Source organism: Equus caballus, chromosome 4, assembly GCF_041296265.1.
Source record: "Equus caballus isolate H_3958 breed thoroughbred chromosome 4, TB-T2T, whole genome shotgun sequence".
NCBI lineage: Eukaryota > Metazoa > Chordata > Mammalia > Perissodactyla > Equidae > Equus > Equus caballus.
In genome coordinates, this window is record NC_091687.1 from 83,876,046 (window position 1) to 83,901,336 (window position 25,291).

Here is a 25,291-nt window from a genome sequence, read left to right on the forward strand (position 1 = left end):
GTGGAGAGTAAGGCTAAATTTAAGTCGCAGGTATGTGAGTTATCTCTTTACAAGACAAAGGGAAGAATATGTAAAAAGAGTTGTTAAAATGACATCAGTGCCGGTAGGGTCTGGTTATTGGGTGGTCCTATAACTTTTAGATAAGAATCAAACCAGATTGAGTAAATGGCAGAAGTCACCGCTTAAATATTATCTTCAGCTAAAGACAAAGGAGGATTTTGAGGAGATGTCAGTTACATGAGGTTGCCAGACAGTAAACAATTTAAGTTCTTGCCTTTGGCATTGATTCAGACTTTCTAGAGATAAAGTCACCTCCCTTCTTCCTGGCACAGAGAGGAGGCATCTTTACAGATGGAGGTTTCCCTCACAAAGGTAAATGTTTCCCAACAAAGGGCAAGCAAACTCCAGTCCTCAGAGCCTGCTTCTCATCTGCAGTTTTAAAATACACCAGCCTAAAATCCTCATCGATTGCTATTACCCCCAAACTTCTCTGTACTGTCAGTATCCATGGTAAATACTTCTTCAGAGTTTTGGCCTAGGAGTCCACAATCCCTACATTATTCTAGAGATGTCCTTAATCAAATTATGTATCTCTCCACACCTTAATACAGCTGCTTTTCTTATAGTTTGGGGTAAATGCAAATGAACTATAATAAGTAAGATTTAATAATATAGAGAGTCTGGGGGAAATAATACTGCACTTCAGATTTACAGAGCTTCTTGTAAAAAATAATTCATAGTTATCATTTCACACATCATCCCAGCATCCTCAGGAATTAGACTGATCTAAGTATTACCAATACATTTTTAAAGAGTTAAGTAATATCTGAAGAATGAATAATTTGAATCCTCCAGCTGTTGCATAATAGAGTTAAAAATGGAAATAAAGCCTCTATCCTTTTCTGGATCCGGGCTCCTTAATCCCTTTAGCCATGAGTTGGAGCCATGAGATGGAAGACTCAGTTAAGACAGAATAAAAAGGTTAAAAGTGAATTTAAGAAGAGGAGAGGAAAAGATCTTGTAAAGGGAGACACCAATAAATGTTTCCAGTGCTGCTGTGGCACAAGTATTCTAATCTCGGACTCTATTACACCATTAGCTAGAGAGAATGGTGGCAGTTGGAGGCAGTTGAGAGAATTAGATGAGATTAGAATTAGAGATTTTTTAAGTCCCTGCTAATTGTAACCTCTGAGATACATCTTACTTTCCATATAACAAGGTAAGGTCAAAAGTAGCTATTGTTACTGAAGGTTGATAACTGTTACCTCTTCAACTCTTTATCTTGTTAATGTTTAAGATATTACAAATTGGGTTTTATGCAATGCATGAACTTGTGCTTTGGGAGAATGGCAGGAAATTAAAAGTAATCTAGTGAAACTGGAGAAAAGGAAGAAATAATTTGATCAAGGAATTAACTGATGGATAGACAGTTCACTCATTCACCCACTGAATTAAGTACTTATGGATCTCCTACTGTGTGCCAGGCACAGTACTGGGAATTGGGAACACAACTGTGAACTTAGAGTCTAGTGAGGGAGACAGACATGTTTCAAATTTGAACATAAACTGTGAGTAGTGCTAAGAAATAAGTACAATTTTTTGAGAGCCTTGATACCTTTAAAATAGCCTTGGTGGCAATCAGAGATGAACACTTCAATAGGCAGATCTGTTTGGAAAGGCTGCACAGGGGGAACCGTGACTGAGAGATATATCTCTAGACTCCAAATAGAGACTAGAATAAATCTAGGGCAAAGAGATTTATACCAGAGGTACAAGGCAGGATCCCAGCGGAATGATGAGAACCTGCCATCATAAAACTCTTCTTCCTCAAAAGAATAGGAATTTTCATGTGGATAATGAAAGATTTGGGTTTTATTTTTCTTTAGATCCTATCTGAAAAGCTGGCCTAGATTGAGTTGCCACGCATTCCTTAGAAGTGGAGAAAAAGATGAATATGCTGGGAAGACATTTGATTGTTTGAGACTTAAGCCATAGTTTTGCTTTCACAAAATGTACATTCTTAAGGTAGACTGCAGAACATGGCTTTTTAGGAAGATAAATATTAAACACTTAAAACTGACAAAATTTTTGAACCAGTCTTTTATTTTAAGGAAAAATTCAATCTGCATCATAAGTGCTTCATTATCTCTATAGGCTCCAGATATCTTAAATAGATAAGAGAAGAAATGCCTGGGCTGGCCCGGTGGCATAATGGTTAGATTCATGTGCTCTGCTTTTGCAGCCAGGGGTTCAGCAGTTCAGATCCCGGGCACGGACCTATGCACAGCTTATCAAGCCATGGTGTGGCGGGTGTCCCACATATAAAGTAGAGAAAGATGGGCACAGATGTTAGCTCAGGGCTAATCTTCTAAAAAACAAAAAAGAAGAAGAAACCTGTTGTTATTATCTTTTGAAACTAAGCTCATATCTTTTTTTTAAATAGCATTTATCTTCAGCATTTTTAAATGTGTTTAGTTACATTTGATGCGATTGAGTCCCTATTGCCTTTAGACAAAGGAAGTTCAGGAACAGATAAGTGTTTTCTGTTTGTGTGAGACTGTGGTCGCCATTTGGATCTTTGCTATAATCCCATATGTAGAAGATTTGGTAACTATGACTTTGACAATTCAGAGAAATAAAAACCAAAAGTCAAGCGAAGAGAAACATTGGTTATTGCTAATAGAAGACCAATTGCAAACTCATAGCCCGTGTTATATACTATTATACTTTTGTGAACTTCGTTATTCAAGGCACCGGTGATAACAGAGGTGTTTGTTCTTCTTCTTAAACTTTGACTTGATTGGTACTAAGCCCTTTTGCCTATTCGTGCTAGGCAGCTGAGCCACTGCCATTACAGAACTAGGACTGGTCCTGCGTTTATGATGGTGCAATGTTGGGTTGCCTGCAAGTCAGGCATCACTGAGCTCAGCCTGGAGTTTGACCACTGGCATTGCAGAGAGCATCCCTAGCAAACCTATTGTGTTTTTAATTAGCCTCTGGAATTCAGAGACTCTTCAGGACTTTATTCAATTATTCAATTACTTAGTTTCAGTCATATCTGGGTGTGTTGGTGCCTCATGCTTGGCTCCAACTTCTGAGTCATGTTTGAACTCTGTGGCTTCAGGATGCTACTCTTCGTTTTCTGTTTGGACATCTTCATTTTAAAGCATCACCATGGACCATGATTTTAAGTTTACTGAAATTCAAAGTACATCAAACTCATCTATTTAATAACTAATTAGCTCATTTAGATGCACAAGTGGGGTGACTGACAAAGATTCTCTACATGACCACACTAATCAGGCTCATTGAGCTCTCTTTTTGATTAGGCCTCAAACCCTGGGCCCCTGAGTCCTTGTTGGTGGAGCTCAGTTGTAGCAAGAATCCTGCTAAGTCAGTTTAGCTAGAATCTCCCCTCCTCCATATCTGATCACCTGGGGTATCTAATCAGGTTCCTTATCTTCCACCACCCCCCAGGTAATGCTTGATCACCCTGGCCTGCCTTCAGCAAGAATCCTGTTAACATCAGTTTAGCCGGAAAGTCACCTTACTAATTTTCCATCTGCTGACCCCCTACATTGCCCCTTGGCTATAAATTCCCACTTTCCCTTACTGTATTCCGAATTGAGTCCAATTCTGTACTGAGGTCTCTGTTCCTCTATTGCAATAGTTTTTCTTCACAAAATTTGTCTTTACTACTTTTACTACTCTCCAGCTCTGGTTTTTCTTTGACAGTTCCATGGCTTCCGGATGGTATGTTTTGGTGTTTGTTTGAACATCTTCATTTTAAAGTATCACCATTGGCCATAATGTTGGGTTTACTGAAATTCAAAGTATGTAAAGTTCACTCAATTAACTAATAAACTAATTTAGCTTGTATCTATTGAGTATCAGTTAAGTGGCTCAGAAAGTTGAACAATAACTTAATCCTACAATTAAAGGTATATTATGTACGTTCTTTAATTAGGCTGCTGGGGTCTACAAAGATATACTGGACACAGAATATTACTATAGGCACATTCATATTCTTTCCAAAGGAATTTTCTTCCAAGATGAATTACTTTCTTATTTTCAATTAAACATTCTTAGTATTGACCTGTCATTCATTTTCAAAAGCTGAAATATTAATCTTATACAACATATCAATATAAATTGCCTAAGGACTCAATATTTAGAATTCATGTTTAATCAGACTTCTCAGATCTATTACTTCCTAATTATATCATGGCACAACAGGGTAAACGTTTATTGCATAAAATAAGCATGTATAAATTATATCTCGAACTACAGAAAGGATAGTCTTCATATCTCTATGTTCCACTACAGCAATTAAACAAAATTTGATTCTGGGAATGGCTTTTGAGGGATTTTATTATTTATTTGGCTCTTCCTTTTCTCCCCTCCCCTCTCTTTTCCCACCTTAGGGAAAGGAGCAGGATTCAAAACACCAGGATTTTCCTGTAACTAACAAATGTCGAACATGGCTTTCTTTACCATTTTGAAAAAGTTAATTCTAATTTATTTTATTAATTTTGTAAGGAGAAATTACTTTAACTTTTCCTATAAATGCTGTCCTTCCTTGAAACAGGTGTCTTAAAGTCATTAATTTAACTAAATACTTAACAATCAGAATAACTCCAATGAGGGCTTGTTTTACGACTGGGTTCTTAAACTCGTTTCAAATGCTAATAAAAAACTTATAGCATTCTTATGTAATTTACCATTCTCCCTAATCTTTTCTGCTACAAGGCACTTAAATTTGCTGGCATTCAAACACCACACACACACACAAACACACACACACAGGAGCCCCTTCCCCCATCACATGATTACAACTCAAAAGATTAAGTCTTTCTTTAATTGTCTGGGCAAAGATTTGCCTTTTCTCACCCAACATGTTCAAATCCTGCAGAGCTACTAGATTGTGTGGAGCAACTTCTGACCTACTGACATCTTAGAAGAAAACTTTTAAATTTTTACTTCAAAAGTAAGTTATCTTTTTTTTTTCTACTACATAGCCTGATCAGGAAAATCAGGTAAGGCTTTCTGTGAAAAAGGATTAGAAGTTCCATAATGTGCCATGTTTTGAAGGCTACCTCGTTAACTTTGGGAGTAGTTTGTCTGGCATTTAATTGTACTTGGTAGTGGACACACAGATTAAGGATTAGGAATTTCTTTACCCTTAAGGATCTCCAGTTTGTGCAAAATTTACCAGAGGAAGACACTGACAAAGTTAATACAAAAAGAGAAGACAAGGGGCCGGCCCCATGGCTGAGTGGTTAAGTTCGCACGCTCTGCTTTGGTGGCCCAGGGTTTTGCCGGTTCAGATCCTGGGGGTAGACATGGCACTGCTCATCAGGCCATGTTGAGGCGGCATCCCACATGGCACAACCAGAAGGACCCACAACTAGAATATACAACTATGTACTGGGGGACTTTGGGAAGAAGAAGAAGAAGAAAAAAAAAGATTGGCAACAGATGTTAGCTCAGGTGCCAATCTTTAAAAGAAAAGAAAAAGGAGAAGAAACCAAGGGAGGGGAATAATAATGATAATAATAATAAAGGAAGACGGAAAGGAAAAAGGAGTTGATGGAATGCCACCAAAAATGGTATTAACTTCTCTTGTTGAGTTAAATTTACCATATCCATTTCTCGCCAAGTTATTTATAAAATATCACAGCTTAACAAGAAATTTCCTAGAAAAACATCTTGCTTGAAGGGTCCTTTCTTTCCTGAAAATGTATTTAAATTTTTCCTTTAAGAGAAGAAACTTGCACCTGGATTTTTCTCCCTTGGGGAAATTACGCTGGTCTCTTACTTTAAAAGTTTGCTCCGAACTCAGCTTGGATTGACTGTGCCTTGTAACTGGAGGCAGAAGTAAGTGTTTGGATTGAAATGATAAACTAAGTACTCTGAGAATGATACACCCACTACCTAAGGGGATTAGTGTACAGGGCCTCAGGGCAATAAATTTGGGTGGGCCTGCTGCTCACTTGGAATTTTGCGTTTTACATTTCATGTTAAAGAACGATTCCCAAAGTATCCTGAGGCTTCCTGAGGAGGTGCCATGGGAATGACATTTTAAACTTGGGACTCTCTCCCTTGCCCCTCCCCCCCTCCCTTTAGTAAAGTTATATTCTGGTCACATTTAAAGCACCCTCATCTGACTTTCACCAAAGTTACAATCTTGGCTTTATCAATATTTGTCCATATTTCTGAATTCTCACCTTTATATTTGTAACAATAATTTATATTCAAAATCTATAACAATTTTAAGGGTAAGAGGATTTTATCTAAATTCAATTCTTAATTCCACTGAGGTGATATACACAGAGATTTTTCACAGGAAATAGGAATATTAAGAGTGGATTCTATGGGGCCGGTCCCATGGCACAGGGGTTAAGTTCGTACATTCTGCTTCTTGGCGGCCAGGGGTTCACTGGTTTGGATCCTGAGTGTGGACTTGGCACTGCTTGGCAAAACCATGCTGTGGTAGGCGTCCCACATATAAAGTAGAGGAGGATGGGCATGGATAGCTCTGGGCCAGTCTTCCTCAGTGAAAAGAGGAGGATTGGCAGTAGTTAGCTCAGGGCTAATCATCCTCAAAAAAAAAAAAAAGAAAGTGGATTCTGGAGACAGTCCCATGAGTGACTTCTTTATCTGTTAATTATGATTTTCTAGAAATAAAGTGTTTGTTGTGGAAATAAAGCGTTTGTTGTGGAAAAGAAGAGAGAAGAAATAAGCCAAGAAACTTAGCTCTTTGGTTCAGCTTTTTCTGTCTATGACTCTCTTTTCCTTACCTCAAAAATCTCGATCACCACTCCTCTTCCAAAAACTAAAACAAGAACCCCTTGAACAAGCATCCTAGTGAATAAGAAGTAAGGAGGCGGATGGTTGTTTTCCCTTCCCCAATGAAGAGAAGCTGAGCTTCAAATCTGTTCTGGCAAACAAATTTCTAGGATTAAATTTGATTTTGCTCCCATTTTTAATTTGAGAAACTGGTAGTTGAATGAAAGGAAATTAGAAGAGCAAAATATATAATGGACCCTCAGGAAATAGGAATATTTTTCACATTTCTGGATTTTCTTCTATTCTGTAAGCATGTGCTTAACATTTTTTTTTTTCATTTCATTTTCATTTCAAGGAAGATTCACTTTGAGCTAACATCTGTTGCCAATCTCCCTCTTTTTTTTTGCTTGAGGAAGATTGTCTCAGGGCTAATGTCTGTGCCAGTCTTTTTCTATTTTGTATGTGGGTCACGGCCACAGCACGGCTTGATGAGTGGTGTTGGTCTGCGTGTGGGATCTGAACCCATGAACCCAGGCTGCTGAAGCAGAGCATGCTGGGCTTAACCACTACACCATGGGGCTGGCCTCGATTGACACATTTTGGTATATCTCAGAAACTGCCTGTCTTTAGTAGCATCAAGGCAAGGAGCCAGTTGGCCCCTACTAAAGGGGTTCGGAACAGGCCTCCTCAAGATGCATCATTTTGACAAGTGGAATATTTTGAACTAAAGGCAATCAAGACCCAGCAGGCTCAAGACACTTTTACCTTGCCCTTAAAGAATTTAAATTGGGGGCCTTTCCCATAATAAGAGTTATTACCAGCAATAACTTTTTATGACCTATCTGTATGATAAAGCAAAAATCTAATTACTACTAGGCCAGCCCTGGTGGCCTAGCAGTTAAGTTCAAAATGTTCTACTTCAGCAGCCCGGGTTCGGTTCCCAGGTGCAGACCTGCACCACTCGTCTATCAGTGGCCATGCTGTGGTAGCGGCTCACATACAAAATAGAAGATGTTTGGCAACAGATGTTAGCTCAAGGTCAATCTTCCTTAGCCAAAAAAAAAAAAAAAAAATCTAATTACTGAACATCTGCTCTTCTTGTCATCCTGTGAATTATCCTACTCTCCTCAGAAGCCCCAGGCCCCTATTCTATTCCTTGGCTCAAGATGGCATAAATACCTCATTTTACTTTTCTGTCTTGGAACCTCTCATGTATGTGGCGTTCCCATACATATGCAATTAAATTTGATTTTCTCCTATTAATCTTTCTCATGTGAATTTAATTCTTAGGCCAGCCAGAAGAATCTAGAAGGTTAGAGGAAAATTTCTTCCTCCCCTACACTGTTCCTTATTATTTTAGGCAAACATCTTTACATGCTGCTTAATTATCTTTATAACTAGCTCTATTATCTGCAGAAATTCCCTCAGACTGAAATACTGTATTTATTTAAGTCATTATATCAGCATTGGGTATTGAAGTTATTTTTCACATTTTCCCATTTCATAGATGGTACAATACATAGTAGAGAATACTATATATGTGAATATCTCTACCTACCTATATAGTTTTAGACTAAGCCTCAAACAAGGGATTCCCGGTTGAAAGGATTTAGTTATCATGTGTTCTGTTGATAAAATTCCTTTACAACAAGAATAAGTTTAATTTAAATAGGATTTTGGATGTATTCAGATCTTAAGATTTTAAGTCTATTTTGAGATAAAAGAATTTTTTTAAAGCACGCTATGAGTTGCCAATGCTCTAGGAAGACATTAAATCTACAGCCTTCTTGCCTTGCCACTACTGAAGATGAGTTGGGTGCCCGAACTGTGAAAGGGTTTCTAGTAAGTATCATTGTTAGGGGTTGGGGGGATTTCAAAAACTTAGCAGAAGTGCTTTAAGAAGAAGTTATCCAGACAATGAGCAAAGAGGACATTTGGAAAGGGATCAAGAGATATGATTGAGTACAGACCTTATACATATTAGTGGAGAGAGAAGGTCAGATGTTAATTATGGGGACTTCAGTCAGATAAGATTTTCTAGGGAGTTGAGGTTCTTGTGTAAAATCCTCTATTAGAGGCTCTAAATAAAAGGAAGATGCTATTTTAGATGCTAACCTCTAGGTCTGCCCCCAATTCCGTGCCCTAAGGCTTTGTCCACAGATGTACACTAAAGAAGAGATAGTTTGTTTCATCAAAAAAATGTATATATATATATATGAAATAAATACATAAAAAACAGTATCTTTTACTTAGTGGATTCACCTTTCCTTGGCAAATTCAATAAAATGTGAATTCTCTGAAATATACTCAATGATTCTTTGATCTCACTGATGTTCTTCGATCCTATTGCTCTTCTTTATGATTGAACAGAATTAAAAAAAAATCATTTCTTTTAGATTTCTCCGGATATTTCTTATTATCATTAATAAATCAAAATATTCTCACATGATTTAGGAAGTTAAACAATATATATTAGTGTGCTTCCAAAGGAAAATAGTTTTAGAAAAAATTTCATTCTGTAAGCACGGGATTGATTTATTGTGTTCTCGTTAGGCATTGTCCATTGAGCTGAGAAGAAGTTTCACATGGAGAAAAAAAGTCAAAGGATAAAATAGTCAAAATAGAGTTGAGAAGTGAGCCCCCCAAATTTAGATTTTTAGATATGTAAGAGACTTTAAGTTATGTATTCCAGAAACCTAATGCAAGAATCATATCTACAAGATTCGGACAAGTAAACATAATTCAGAATTTTTTGAATTCTTCAAGAGGCTGTTTATCTTATGATATTTCACTAGCAGATGTCCTAAAACAAGAGGAGTCTAATGACTTTGCCACCATTTTCATTTTCAAAATTTTTTTACTCATACAAGACACGGCGCTTACTAGACATTATTTTTTGATTTGTTAAACTGCATTTAAAATTCGTGGAAATAGGTAGAAAAAGGAGGTGGTGCCAATGCTTTAAGGTTGATTTAATTTCTTACATTTATTTTTGTTTTATTAGTTTAAGAATTAAAATAAGATAAACTTTACTGATAATATAAATTTTGACGCATTTACACATGTATATATTTATAAATGAATATGCTTTATCAGATGTGCTCAAAAAAGTTTAGAGATCATTGGCTAGCAGTTGGATGTATACTTCGGAGTCAGAAACCTGAGTTCAATAACTATATACCAAAATGACAACACCTTTCATGGCTAAATGTTGGGGATTTGTGAACACATCTGCTGTAAAAGGATTTCTTGTTCAGTGGAATTTTGTTGAAGCCACATCATCAAAATGGTACTTGTTGAGACAAGAATATTTTCTCACATTGAGTGGAACATTAAAAACAAATGAACTTTACCATGTAAAATTCTGTGGGGAAGATAAGACTTTTCCTTTACTCTCTCTGGTTCTGTGGCTGGGCTTGAAAATTAAACTGACCGAAGATAGATTGACAGGAGAAAAGCATAAAAAAGTTTACTTAGTGCTAATATTTTTACACGGTGTGGGAGACTTTATAGAAAATAAATGAAGACCCAAAGAAACAGACAGGGCTGAAAGCTGATATACCATTCCAACAAAGAATGATAAATTCCAGGGACTGCCTAGTGGTGCAGTGGTTAAGTTCATGTGCTCTGTTTTGGTGGCCCAGGGTTCGTGGGTTTGGATCCTGGTTGTGGACCTACACACTGCTCATCAAGCCATGCTGTGGAGGCATCCCACATATAAAATAGAGAAGGATTGCCACGGATGTTAGCTCAGCAACAGTCTTCTTCAAGCAAAAAGAGGAAGATTGGCAACACATGTTAGCTCAGGGCCAGGCTTCCTCAACAAAAGAAAAAAAAAAAGAATGATAAATTCTGGAGATGTGACAAAAGAAAAAGGGTTGTGAACTAGGGGTGGTAAATTGTGGGAAAGTGATGAGGAAATGTATGGGGGAAATTCACAGAAGACAAGGGTATTATCTTGGGGTGATTTCCCCACCTCCAGAGATAAGAACGTTCTTTTCCTGGTACTGAAAGGGCATCTTTCTCAGGGGAAATTTTATGTCCTGCTTTTTGGTAGAAAGGGAGAGGTCAGAGAGCCCTTTCTGCATCTGCTGTTTTTCAAGTGCCTTAGGCTCAAAATAACCAATATGCCAAAGTGGCATATTTTGGGGTGGAATGTTCTAATCTCCTTCTATTCACACATACACAAAAGTAGAAGAAATGACCTCCATGTATTCATCACCCAGTTTCTATAATTATTAACTCATGGCCAATCTTTTTCACCTGAACTCAAATCGTCCCCTTCCTCCGCAGGTGCCATGCCACCTTCCCCACCCCCCACCCTGCCCAATTATTTATAAGCAAATCTGAATAGGACATATAACGACATCTTAAAAACAAATTTTTATGTTTATTTCAAGTATCTAGGATATTTTACTATTTTGAAAAAATTTCACATCCATTATCTTTATCGTTACAGCTACTATTACGGTTTTAACTATTCTTCTTACAAATGGAGAATTATGGGTATCAAGAAAGAGGTTGAGTGTTTGTCTTTTTGATGTACTTTGGTTCCATCTAGCTGTTCAAGCCAGAAACCTAGGAGTCATAAGTTACCCCCTTCCTTATTCTTTCAAATGCATTTGGTGACCAATGGCTGTCAAATCTTGTCCTCTTCCCGGCACTGTCACTCTTCTACTCTTCTATTTATTTACACAACTTCTACTTTGTCCCTCTTTAATTGTGTCTTGTATAGAGTGGTTATAATAATCATTCTGAAACAAATTTGATCATGTCACTATCCTAACAACATAGTCTTTTGGGCCTGGTATCCCTGATCGACAGCCCCAAGCCCTGTTAGATGAAATTTTCCCCCCACGATGTTAGAACAGTGCCAACATTTAAATGTATGGAGATTTTTTCCATATTTAAAATTGATATGCCCACATTTGGATAACTGACATAGTGAAAATTAGAAGATTTGGCACCATTCCAAATACCTCCAGCAAAATGGTGGATCTATTTTTAGGACAGGACATGAGATTTGACTTTTGCTATAGTCTCACACACGTTGCCTGCCTAAGGGCTGCAAACAGAATTCCTGGTATGGAATCTGAGTCACCTCATTGCCCACGTTATCTTTCCTTTTCAGCTCCTCCAACTTCTCCCATAATGGATTACCGACTACATCACCGGATCTATTCTTCTCTGTGTCTAATCCTGGCCTCTATCCCCAGCCCCGACTCCTACTTGGGTCTCTCCAACTTAAGTATCATTCTCTGCCTGGAGCCACATCTCGTCTACTCAGGTGTCTTGGGTGTTGGCGCTCATGGTGCTTTTGGCATATCCTAAAACACCATTATTGTGCTCTTAACTTCTGGCTATCAATGTTTGAATTTCTTACACCTGTTAACAAGTGTATACTGTCTTCCTTTTTTTAAAAAAAATTACCGTGCTTCCCCAGTACTTGACAAATTCTAGAGGTTCAATGAATGTTGGATGAATGATTGACTGGCTAAAATATCTTTAGACAATAAGACCCAAGAGAATTGAGAGGTGCTCAGGGCAATTAAGATAACAGCCAGCCCAAATATAGTCTTCTCTACTCATGACGGTCTGGGCTTATGCTACTTCCTCTAACTGGGTCTCAGAAGCGAATGTTGAGAATCCCTAAGGTTCCGCTGATGGTCTGAAAGGAATTGATTTAATTCTTTGACTTTAGTCATAAACCTATGATGTATGATTTCTGGATCTTGCCTTTGTACTTTAGATCTGAAAATGTTTCTGTCTCCTCTCTTCTTTTTTCCCCCTCACTTATATACTAACACTTACTCAGTCTCTCAGCTGTCTGTCTCTTTGCCTAGAGAAATTAAATTCCTTTAGAACCCTTGCCTCTGGGACTCAAACCTGCTTTCAATTTCAAGTTCAAGCAAGTCTTCCTGGCCTGGTGTCCTTTTGACTCTGTCCATGGCCTTGGCTCACACAGATACCAACTGTCTCGTTTTGTGTGAAACAGTGATGTTTGAGGAGGTTATATTGATAAGCATTAGGTGGTCCATAGGTTGGAGAATTTGCCTTTTCTCCTTAAACCCTGAAGTCCCCAAGAAGGCTCTATTCCAAGAATGAGTCTGGAAGATGTGGGTTCTGGTTCAGGCTCTGTCACTAGTTTGGTGTTCTCAGGGTTGGGTAAGAGTTACATTATAATACCTACAGGTATACCAGTCTTTCTCTTGAAGTTGAAACTGGTTTGTGGAAAGAAAAGAGACTTGTAGGAACTATAATCCTTTCTTTTACCCTTGGTGATTATAATGAGTTTCCTAGGGCTGCTGGAACAAATTACCACAAACTTGGTGGTTTAAAACAACAGAAACTTGGGGCCAGCCCGTGGCCGAGTGGTTAAGTTTTTGTGCTCTGATTCGGCAGCCCAGGGTTTCACTGGTTCGAATCCTGGGCACGGACATGGCACTGCTCATCAAGCCATGCTGAGGCAGCATCCCACACGCCGCAACTAGACGGACCCACAACTAAAATATACAACTGTGTACCTGGGGGCTTTGGGGAGAAAAAGGAAAAATAAAATCTTGAAAACAACAGAAATTTATTTTCTCACAGTTCTGAAGGCTAGAAGTTTTAAACTAAGGTGTTGGCATGGCCGTGTTCCCCCTCAAGACACCAGGGAAGAACTTTTTCTTGTGTTTTCCTAGCTTCTGGTGGCTTCTGGCAATCCTTGGCATTCCTTGGTTTGTAGCTGTATCACTTCAATTTCTGCCTCGATAGCCACATGGCCTTCTTTCCTGCATCTCTATGTCTTTGCATTCTCTCCTCTTCTTATAAGGATACCAGCCATCGGATTTAGGGCCTACTCTAAATCTAGGATGTTTTCATCTCAAGAAAGTTAGCAAGTTATATGTGCAAAGACTCTATTTCCAAATAAGGTCATGCTCTGAGGTTCAGGGTAGAAATGAATTTTGGGGGATACTTTTTAACCCATCAGAGGGTCTATCCATTGTATGTCAACAGTCTTATTACTTTTTAAGTTAGAAAAATTTAAATTCACAATTTTCAAGGATAGAAGTATCCATTCTTTTTTGAAGAGGTCTGTGGGTAGAGATTTTCCCAATAGGCTCATCCTACCCCATGTTTTCCTTACATAAAATGATCATGTGGAAATTAGATTTGAATGTTAACTTTTTCAATAAGCTAAACATTCTTCCCTGAGACATAAGGAAATCTAATCTTTTCTTTATTCCATTTACTTCTCCCACTCTCTGCCATTCAGGCATTGCTATCAGTAACTGGTAGTTCAAAGGAATTCATTTTTTCTTCCAATATTACTTTAGGTGAAGATTTTCTAGGTCCTGAGTAAGGAAATTTATTAGGGCTTAAACTATAAAAATCTTTAGGTAATTTGCTATGGTAAGGATACACTTTCCTGGGAAGAATGGCACAATGCCATGTACCTTTACATAGCAATAAACTACTAATCTAACTAAAAAGAGGTTCTTGTTTCCTCCTGGAATCACAGAATGTTTAAATATGTCTTCTTGTAGGTAATTTTTACAAATACCAATGTTAAATAAGACATAGCTTAATTTCTTATCCTTGGGTCAGACCATTTTATTGTACCATAAAATGTGCCATAACTCTTCACTTTGTGACAATCAGAATGATAACACAATATCACTTCTCAAAGACTGTATAATACCAAAATTCAAATATTGCTTTTATTAAGCTAGGCCAGAACCAATCCTCTTAGTGGAAGATGTAAATTAGTAAAATGTTTTATTAACTTTAGACATGAGAGTACTCTACTTTAAGCTATGACTGAGCAGGGTTCCAAAGAGCGCTCAGACTTGTCCTTTGGTAGGAGATTTTGGTTGATTCAATAGTTTCGAGCAAACTTTTGACTTATTACCTCAGGCAGAAGTTGACTTTTACTTCCGCCTCTCCCTGTTCTCCTTCACAAAAAAGGTAAAACTTTACAATTCTATGAGATTGCTGTTTTCACTATTTAGCAGACCACTAGAGAGTGGGCTTTCAAGAAATAGCAAAGAAGAACGAGAGGTTTGACTTGGACTTTACTTTCTTTCAACAGGCTTTTGGGAAGGCGTTGCTTGGTACAGCATTCTGCACGACTGAGAAGGCAAAACGAACAAATAGCTGCATTCACCTCTCTGCAGGCTCACGAATGATTTGGGAAGATGAGACAAACGTGAGCTGCTATAGAATTTGTATCATATACAGGAGGAGATAATTGTATTGATTCAAACATAGGAGGAGGTCCTCCCTCTTCAAAAATTGAATTAAACTGGGGCCAGCCTGGTGGTGTAGTGGTTCAGTTCACATGCTTCGCTGCAGTTGCCTGAGGTTGGAGGGTTCGGATCCCAGGTGCAGACCTACAACTGCTTTTCAAGCCACACTGCGGCGATGTCCCACATAAGATAGAGGAAGATTGGTACAGAGGTTAGCTCAGCAATAATCTTCCTCAAGCAAAAAAAGGAAGATTGGCAACAGATGTTAGCTCAGAGCCAATCTTCCTCCCCAAAGAAAAAGAAAGGAAAAGATTGAATTAAACTGCCTACACTTAAAGTTGAGAACTTCGTAAAGCTTACAATCTCTGATACAGAAATGTAGTGTAACAATACATTCTCTATTTCTTCTTTTTTCGGTTATAGATGAAGCAACTTGCAAAACATTCCTGAAATACAAAGAAGAATAATATTTAAATGTAAATCATCGTTATACCTCTTTATCCATCAGAGTGGCTTCGTTCGACCCTCTCTCTTCTGTGCTTATATCTTGCATCAAGTATTGGATAAAAAAAAGTGTGTAGGAAGAAATAAGTGATTTTCATAGTCATTACTCTTTGCAATGGGAGTGCTAAGGATCCAGCATGGCTTTGTTGGGTCCAGTGGAACATCACAGGTGGTGTTCACGTTCTTTTTGATTCCGTGTTGCTTGACTGTGGATTTCAGAGCACCCCCTATCTTCCCAAATACTCCTTTTCTCTGGGCCTGGAATGCCCCAACTGACGTTTGTGCTGAGAAGTTTAATGTGTCACTAGATCTGAGGCTCTTCTCTTTAGTAGGAAGCCCCCGAGTAAATGTCACAGGACAAAATATTACGTTATTTTATAGTGATAGACTTGGCTACTATCCTTACATAGAAGCAAAGACAGGCAAACTTGTGAATGGAGGACTCCCCCAGTCGGGATCCTTACCAGGTCATTTGGAGAAAGCTAAGGCTGACATTTCCTATTACATTCCAACAGACCACGTGGGCTTGGCTGTCATTGACTGGGAAGAGTGGAGGCCTACCTGGGTAAGAAACTGGCAAGCTAAAGATATTTACAGGCAGCAATCTATTTTGTTGGTTCAGGAAGAAAATGTACAACTTAACCTCACCGAGGCCACCAACATGGCCAAAACAATGTTTGAAAAGGCAGGAAAGAGTTTCATGCTAGAGACTTTAAAACTTGGAAAATCACTTAAGCCAAATCACTTATGGGGTTTTTATCTTTTCCCTGAGTGTTACAATCATTATAAAGGATCCGATTACAATGGAAGTTGCTATGATATAGAAAAGATAAGAAACGATGGACTTGACTGGTTGTGGAACGAAAGCACTGCCCTTTACCCAGCCGTTCACTTGAATAGCAAATTAAAGTCTTCTCCACTAGCTGCACTCTTTGTCAGGAATCGTGTTCAGGAAGCCATTCGAGTTTCTAAACTTCCCAGTGCTGAAAGTCCACTTCCCATCTTTACATATACACGCCCAGTTTTTTCTGATAAGCCTTCAGAATATCTTTCTCAGGTAAGTGAATCAAGGCATAAAGCCTATGAAAGAGTGTCTACAAATGATGTTTAGGGGAATTTAACATCATGTTTGAAAGGAATGAAATTTAGTTTTCAGTATCCTTCAGGAATATGCACACAGGTAGTTCTGCATCACTATATGAATGCAAAATAAGAATATACTTCACTTTTAATGTCATCATATAATATCTTAGCAACCATGGAGAATTAGGCAGTATTGAAAAAGTGTTAACTCAGTTCCCTTTTTTTTCTTTCGTGGGAATGCTCTCTTGTCAATAGAGGTAATTAAAATAATAATAAGGGGGGAGAGCAAAAGAGGTGATCAGGCTCACATGTGAGGGGATGAACTATCATTAGTTTTTGGGTGGTGAACATGATGTAATTCTCACAGAATTCAAAATATATTAAGATGTACATCCGGAAAAAAAAAAAGAAAAAACACCCCTATGCTTTAAAAAATAAAAATAAATAAATAAATAAAAAAGAAAAAATAATAATAGAAAATCTATTTTTGTTATAGTATGGCAGTGACTATGTAAAAGATAGAAATAAATAGTGGGGAAATATTTAAACTATTGTTGTTGTGTCAGCATGCTTAGCTTGGTGTTACTGTCCTAAGTGTAACATTTCATTGAGTTGTTATCTATTAACTCCTGCTATCACATTTGCCAGGATGACTTTGTGAATACAATTGGTGAAAATATTGCTCTAGGAGTCTCAGGAACTATATTCTGGGGAACCTCCGATTTAAGCAGCACTATGGTAAGTTGAATTGATAGGAAATGGATGAGAACATTTCTACTTTTAATGTTTTAACAATGAGGATTGTTGTGGTATTGAATAATAAAATAATTGCTGTGCTTGGCACAGACTGATAGGTACTCAATTAATACTGGCTGAATTAAACTATTGTTTGTGTGGTTATGTTGTAAGGCAGAAAATATTGTACCTGTTTTCCAGTGAGGAAACAGAAATTCAGTTAGATTAATTGAAATTCTCTAGCCTATGTGGCTAGTGAGTAGCAAAGACAGGATTACAATCTCAGTTTTCTGAATCCGTGTTTGGTGTTTTTTCTACTACTCTGTGCTGTGTCTCTTCTCAAAAGAGCTCCAGCTAGTCAATATTCATTCATTCATTCTTCCTTTCATTCAATTACTGTTCATTAAGTGCTTATCTTATGTATTAATTTAGTCATTTAATCTCCATGACTGTTTAGTACAGGAGCCAGCAAATGCTGGCCATGGGCCAGATCTGACCTACTGCTTGTTTTTGTACAGCTCCATGATCTAAGAATGACTTTTTACATTTTCAAATGGATGAAAAAAAAGAAGAATGGTATTTCATAACACTTGAAAATTATGTAGAATTTAAATTTCAGCATCTATCAGTAAAGTTTTATCGGAACATAGTCATGCTCATTCGTTTAGATGCCTAAGGCTGGTTTATACTACAGGAAATAATTGAGTAGTTACAGCAGAGACTGTATTCTCCAAAACCCCGAAATATCTACTAATCTGTTACTTTACAGAAAGTTTGCTAACCCTTGGCTGATTGAACGCCTGTTATGATTAAGTGCTAGGGAGTTGTTTAGGTACTAGAAACATAGCGTTGAACGAAAAGTCCCTTCACCATAGAGCTACATTCTTGTAAGTGGAAACACAACATAAACAGGTATGATATGTCAGGTAGTGATAACTGCAATGAAGAGCAGTGAGGCAGTGTAGGCAGAAATGGAGATTGATGGAATGGTGCTATCTTACATGGGGTAGTCATAGAAGGCCTCTGGTGGGGCACTGTTGGAGCACAGACCTGATGGAAATAAGGGACCAAATCTCTGGACACATGGAGATGGCAGTTGCAGTGGCCTTGAGGCTGGAATGAGCTTTTGAAGAAAGAGGGAGAGGTTTGACTGGAATGCCTGGGCAAGGAAGATAGCGGTAAGACGTGTGGTCAGTAAGATAGCAGAGGGTCAGAGGTAGGGCTTCGTAGTCCATGAGGGGGCTTTTACTCTGAGATGGAAAGCCACTAGAAGGTTTAAGGAGAAGAGTGGTAATTTCTGAAGAACATTTCAGAGGAGCTACGTAGTTGAATTGAGAATAGATCTTACAGAGAAGAGAGCAGGAGCAGGGAGAGGAGGCTGTTGATGGCTTGGACCACAGGGGCCAGCACGTATTTGGATTTTGAATATAATACGATAGCAGAACTAGAGGATGGGCTGAGAGGTTGGGTGAGTAGGTTGGATAAGAGAAGTGATTAAAATAATTCCGAGGCTTTTAGCTTGAAGTAGTTGCCATGGAGCTGGCAAAGATTTTAGGGGGAGTGGTTTGAAGGGGCAGGGAGTTTTAAGGGCTAGGGGAGGGAGCTGCCTAGGCAATTGGGAGTTGGTTTTGGAAAATCCTACTAAATTGTTCAAAGGGAGAGGAAAAGAAACCTTTCTTTTTGTCCTCCACAGGTTAGATTTAGTAGCGTCTATTTCAAGTAAAATTTTTAAATAATACTTGTTTTATTAGGAAAAAATGTTTATTTTGTTCTATATAGAATGAATTTTATTCCTTTTCTCCTAACACCTTTTCTTTAGCTCAAAATCCTTTCACTATCATGATCTAACCCTTTTCTCTCTTCCTTTCTTTTCATCCTTGTTTAATTCTCTGTAACAGGTCTTTGTCCCTCACCTCTTCACTCCTTTTCAAGAGTAAAGCTGTCACATGGGCACTGCTGAATTGGAGCTGAGCTTTTCCTTCTCTGATGGATGTGGAATTACTAGTGACGTATGCGCCATGGAGAATGTCTAATGAAGCTCATGGCCCAGAGGTCTGATCCTAGGATCTATAGCAAAGAGACCTTATACTCTAAGATCAGAAGACAGTTTTTGATCTTTTTCCTTTCAGATAGACTAGCCATATTTTTACTTCATTTATAAAAGTACTTAACAGCAGTCACCTTTGAGACATTCTTTCAAAGTAGTCTAGGCCCTTCTACCTATTTGATATAATTCTATTGTCTCTGGTTTGATCACTAATAAAGAGAAATAACAGAAAATATGAGTTTAGAGAAAAGCGTATGTTCTTTAACAAAATCTTTCATATGTCAGAAAATTATTTAAAAATTATACTTCTAAGTAGATTTCCAATTTTCATTAGTTGTTTTCTCAAATCTATAAACTCCTTTCTCAAGAGTCTTATTAATTCTATGATGGAACCATTTATACGTTCTCCACAATAGTTCCCTTTTTCTTTAAAGAACTGAGAACTCCACCCTTACTGTGATGAGAATGAATCAGGCATTTCCCAATTAGTAGGATAACGTGACATACTATTTACTTGTCACACATGTTTTTTTATTGCACTTTAATCTTAGATTCACATTCTTCTACCATGACTTCCATATTATTCATACAGGGACAGTCCATCAACTTTAATATGACTATTTTCTAGTTAATGACACTGCCTTGTGGATTCTTTTCTAAAGTTTCTGCCACCTTTCCCAACTTATGATTTTGAATGCTCGTTCTGTCATTCCTTCCACTTTTTTCTATGTCATTTGTAATCAATTGAGTCACGGATTATTTATCCTGTTTCCTCTGATTCATTGACAGCTTGAGAAACTGGTAATTGCAGATTTACTTGCAATGACTGGAATTGACTTAAAACAATTGTTATCAAATGTAAGCAAACCATTTTGTTCTATTCCATTTTATTAGATCCAGGAGTGTGACAGAGCCAGCTCCTACTGGCCCCAGCTCATGAGACCTGACTGTTAAATATTCAGAAATTTTGTGAACTGGTTGTAAAACACAGCCATTATTAAGAATTAAATTATAAAAACTTAGAATAAAATAAATTGTTAAAAATAGTAATAAGTACTCAAAATATATCACTTATTTACTTCATTTTACTATTATCCATACTGTTAGGTCATTTACATCTATGGTGTCTATATAAGTGGAAATACTATATAATGGTGTGCTGCTCCATACCATGCTACCATCCTGTGTAATGGTGGGGTACTTGATTCCCAATTCTGCATTAAGTGATGTCAGGTTGGTGGCTTAAAATTGTCCATGGTAGGAGTATTCACACCATGGATATTGACAAATGCTATAACCCAGGCCTTATCCTTTAGAGAGCCACTTTTATTTTGTTTTATTTTTGTGAGGAAGATTGGACCTGAGCTGACATCTGTGCTGGGCTAAAATCTGTGCCAATCCTTCTCTGTCTTATGTGGGATGCTGCCACAGCATGGCTTGACAAGCAGTGCCAGGTCCACACCCCAGATTGAACCTGTGAACCCCAGGCCACCAAAGCAGAGCATGCAAACCCAACCACTATGCCATTGGGCCAGCCCCTAGAAAGTTAGTTTTACATCTTTCCAAAGACCCTGCCTTGTGTAGGCTAACGATTCTCAAACTATTCTCATTCTTTTACTCTTCTTTTTGCCTAACCCCTATTTCTATGAACAACTGCAATGTCATCTGAGCTTGTTGTGAATTCTCATATATCCTCGGCACTGGGGATTCAGTGTTGAAGAATATGGACAGAGACCCTGCACTCATGGAGCTTATATTAAAGTTGGAGGGATAGAAGTAATACATAAACAAGAAAAATATTTTATGTGATAAGCGCTATGCAGAGAATTAAAATGGAGAGCTGTGAGACAATAGACAGGAAAAGTGTCTGAGAAGGGTATTGTCTAACTAAAGATGTGATCTGAAAGACAAGACAGAGTCAATCACGTTAAAAATTAGTGGAAAGAGCATTCCAAGCAGAGGGAACAGTTAGTGCAGTTTGAAGTGAACTGGCCATGCTGGGGAAACAACTAGTATGTCTAAGGCGGAGTGGTGAGGGAAGACCGTACGAGAGGAAGGAAGGACTACGCCACATCAGGCTGCATGCAAGTTGAGAGAGGTTGAATTTTATTCTAAAAACTATGCAAAGGTATTTGAGGGTTGAGAAGAGGTTTTCTACCATTGCCATAAAAATTACAGCGAACAATGATTTAAACAAGAGAAATTTATTATCTTACAGTTCTGTGGGTCAGAAGTCCAACATGGGTTTCAATGGGCTAAGATCAGGGTGTTGGTAGGGTTACATTCCTTTCTAGGGGAGGATCCTCACTTGCTCATTTGGGTGGTCAGCAGGATTCATTTCCTTGTGACTGTGGCAACGAGATCTTTATTTTCTGGCAGGCTGTGGCTAAGGGTCATTTCCAGCTTCTAGAGGCCGCTGCGTTCTTTAGCTCATGACTCACTCCTGTATCTTCAAAGCCAGCAATGCTGGGTTGAGTCTCCCTTACCTTTGGATTTGTTGTCCTTCTTCCATTTAACTTTGTTTTTATCCCCGTTGGAAAAGTTTCTACATTTCTACGGTCTCATGTCATTAGATTGAGCCCATACATATTAATTCAGCATAATCTTTCCATCTCATGGTCCATACCCTTAATCATACCTGTAAAGTCCTTTTTACCAAGTAAGATAACATAGTTCTAGGTTCCAGGGATTAGAGTGTGGACATCCTTGGAAGGCCATTATTCTGCCTACCATCAGTGACATCATCTCAAGGAAGGTAACAAGAAATAGATTCAACTGGAAGCTGCCAAGATTCCTCAACTTTCCTGCTGATCTCCCACCACCGCGTCTGTTGGTCAGCTGAAGGACTAGGACAGCCAGCTCACTCAACGGAACTGCTGATCATGAAAGAAAGTGACTGTCTTCTATGTTTTTAAAAGGACAATGTCCCAGTTTTAGAATGTACCAGTCTCAAGATGAATCATTTTAGTTACTCATCACTCGTACTCTGCCGAATAAGCATATTGGTAAAAGAATTGTCATAACCATAATTTCAACTATACATAACATTTAATATAAAGTATACTCAGTTGACCCTGTTTAGTTGTTCTGAGCTAGCAATTTAGAAACCACTCTTTCCAATGCTGTTTAAACTTGTGTGACAAATGCGATACTTACTACATTTATTTATAATTTCTTGAGGGCTAACCAATGATGTGGTGTGCCCTGGGCTAAGCACTTATATACTTAGTATCTTTTCATCTTCACAACAACCTTATGAGGTAGGTGCTATAATTATCTTTATTTTATAGGTGATGAAGCTGAAGCATAGCCAGGTTAATTAATTTGCCCAAGGTTACGTAGATAGGAAACTAAGACTTAGAAAGCTTGAGAGATTCCCAAGTTCACACAGCTGGTCATTAATGGAACTGGGACTCCAATTAGGGCAGATGGACCCATGAGCCTATGCTCTAACTGGTGTACGATCCTGCACCCCTCTCCATTAGTTTCTGGATTACTGAGGAAGACCAAAGCTAGGGTATGTTAAGCCTCAACTCTTCATTTATTCAGTGACATGAAAAGGCATGTGAACCTTACGAATGCTACAAAAAAGAGTTGGAATAATCTTTCTTGTTAAGGTAAAAAAGATAAAATATTTCCTACCTCTTGTTGGGTCTATTTTTTCGAGTTTCCTTAGAAATTGCTTATTGCAGTGAATTAATTCACATGTGAACTAACTTGGACCTTGATATTCTGACCTTCTTATAATTTTACAGCAAACTTGCACGGCCTTAGACAATCACATGAAGACCGCACTGAATCCTTACATTATCAACGTCACCCTAGCAGCCAAAATGTGTAGCCAAGTGCTTTGCCAGGAGAAAGGAGTGTGTACAAGGAAACATTGGAATTCAAGTGACTATCTTCACCTGAACCCAAAGAATTTTGCTATTCAAACTGGGGAAAATGGAAAATACATAATACATGGGCAACTCACACTCGAAGACCTGCAGCAATTTCCCCAAAAATTCTATTGCACCTGTTATGCCAACACCAGTTGTGAAGAGAGAGATAATATAAAAAACATTGGTGCTGTCAATGTATGTGTTACTAACGATATTTGTATAGATGGCTTTTTAAACTCAAAACCCGGTGATCAACCTCCTGGCCCTTCATCCTCTACACCACCTGCCACGGTGTCTCCATGTGTACATGGGAAACATCCCAAGGGGTGTTCCAAAGTCAGGTGTTCCGGGCAAACTATCTCCAACAATGCCCAAGGGGGCCGTCAGAGTGTTTACCGGAAAAATACCTCCAGTCATTTATATATTCAAAACAAGATAATTAAAACAACCCCTTCGAGTACAAGTTCAGTGCTTATTAAATTTCCTGTCTACATAGTTTATGTTTTGATATCTTTTCCATTTTTATATTTAATAATTTATCTAGCTTAAATTATTTTTTAGGCAAGTGATAATACCTATACACTGGAAGTTTTATATTTGAAATGTAAGTCAAAACTCGTAGCTAAGATAGCACTTTGGTATTTTGAGCAAAAATTGCTCTTTCATGATCAAATTGAACTTGAAATTATTATTGATTGATAAACAAAGGATGCTGACTAGCACTTTAATTTTACAAAATCATAGTCAGGACGCTGTTACTACTAAATCCAGTGATGCTACATTTTGCTTTTGAAACTCAAAGTAGAATTTTGATTGTTTAATATAGTATAGAATTTGTTTTGTAAGATGATATCCAATTTTGTATTTTCTAACTGGCATGAGTCTACAGCAAGTATTTCACATACTGGGAATGTATAGATAGAACTAAGAGGTACGTGTTATATTCTTGGTTCTATCAACGATGATTGTAAGGCCTAAAACACTTGGAGGTCTAGTTTTCTTCTGAGAAGGTGAGCATTTGAATAATGCCGATTTACTGCAAATGGATGTCTTTATAAGTAGTTTGCAATTTGTAATAAAGATGTCAAGAAAATATTAAGGTGAAAAATCTTATCTTTTAAAATGTAATATCCTAAATGTACTAGTCTGCCTCAAGCACAGAACAATGGTTTTAGTTATTTCCTCTTGATAGTTTGTTCAAGTTCTGTTTTATTAAAAGATAATCTTTAAAAAGCGATTGTCCTGTCAACTTTTGTACGTGGTTTAATGTCTTCAAATTCATATATAAACTATTCTAATTTTCTTTTCACTTTTGATCGTCAAATTTGATGATCTTGTGTAGCTAAAATGCCTTATTTCATCCAAGCATCCATTCATATCCTTCATATAGCATTTATTGAGGGTTTATTCTCTCCCAGCCTCAGTATTAAGGGTCACAGATTCAAGGTGACGTAGCATGTTTCTTGCCATCAGTGAGTTTGTTGTGTAACATTGAAAGTGGAACATTACGACATAGTGTGTGATAAATGCTATGAGAGAAGTTCAGCATGTTCTGGCATACAAACGACAATTTGGGGGTGTCAGAGAAGAATTTCAAGGGTTACATGAAAGAGATGTTATGTCCTTTGCCTTGGAGATTGCCTAGCAGTTAGGTAGCATGGGGCCATGAGACAGAAGGGGTGGAACACTGAGCATGGTTATTAGAGTAGTGTACAGTAGATGATGGCCATATGATGAAGCTTTTGTAAATCATACTAACAAGTTTGGACTTTATGAGAAAGACACTCCCAAACCTCTTAACTTGCCCTATTTTTTCCATGCACACACATCACAGCATGATACATTTATGTATTTTTTGCTCCCTTTCACCTCACTATAACATAAACATCATGAGAGCACGTGTTTGGTCTGTTCTACTTGCTGCTATCTCCACAGTGTGATGAACAGTATCCGAGACTTAGTAGGTACTCACTAAATATTTGTTGAAGAAACAAAAGCCACTGAGGAGCCACTAGAGA

The 25,291-nt window shown here is 38.0% G+C and overlaps 1 protein-coding gene across 4 annotated transcripts; it reads left to right on the forward strand.

The window, feature by feature from the left end:
• Nucleotides 1-896: 896 nt before the first annotated feature.
• On the forward strand, nt 897-24,506 carry LOC100051243 (hyaluronidase PH-20). Of its 4 annotated transcripts, XM_023639595.2 has the most exons (7): nt 911-1,219; nt 4,913-4,987; nt 5,763-5,877; nt 14,864-14,980; nt 15,444-16,581; nt 17,256-17,345; nt 23,145-24,506. In XM_023639595.2, exons 5-7 carry the CDS (start codon nt 15,640-15,642, stop codon nt 23,820-23,822), a joined length of 1,710 nt encoding a protein of 569 aa, XP_023495363.2. In that variant the 5' UTR covers nt 911-1,219; nt 4,913-4,987; nt 5,763-5,877; nt 14,864-14,980; nt 15,444-15,639; the 3' UTR covers nt 23,823-24,506. The 4 variants fall into 4 exon arrangements, with proteins under 4 accessions (XP_023495361.2, XP_023495363.2, XP_070121106.1 ...); XM_070265005.1 differs by lacking the exon at nt 5,763-5,877 and having other exon boundaries at nt 1,087-1,219; XM_023639592.2 differs by lacking the exons at nt 4,913-4,987; nt 5,763-5,877 and adding an exon at nt 11,249-11,309 and having other exon boundaries at nt 1,087-1,219.
• The last annotated feature ends 785 nt before the right edge of the window (nt 24,507-25,291 follow it).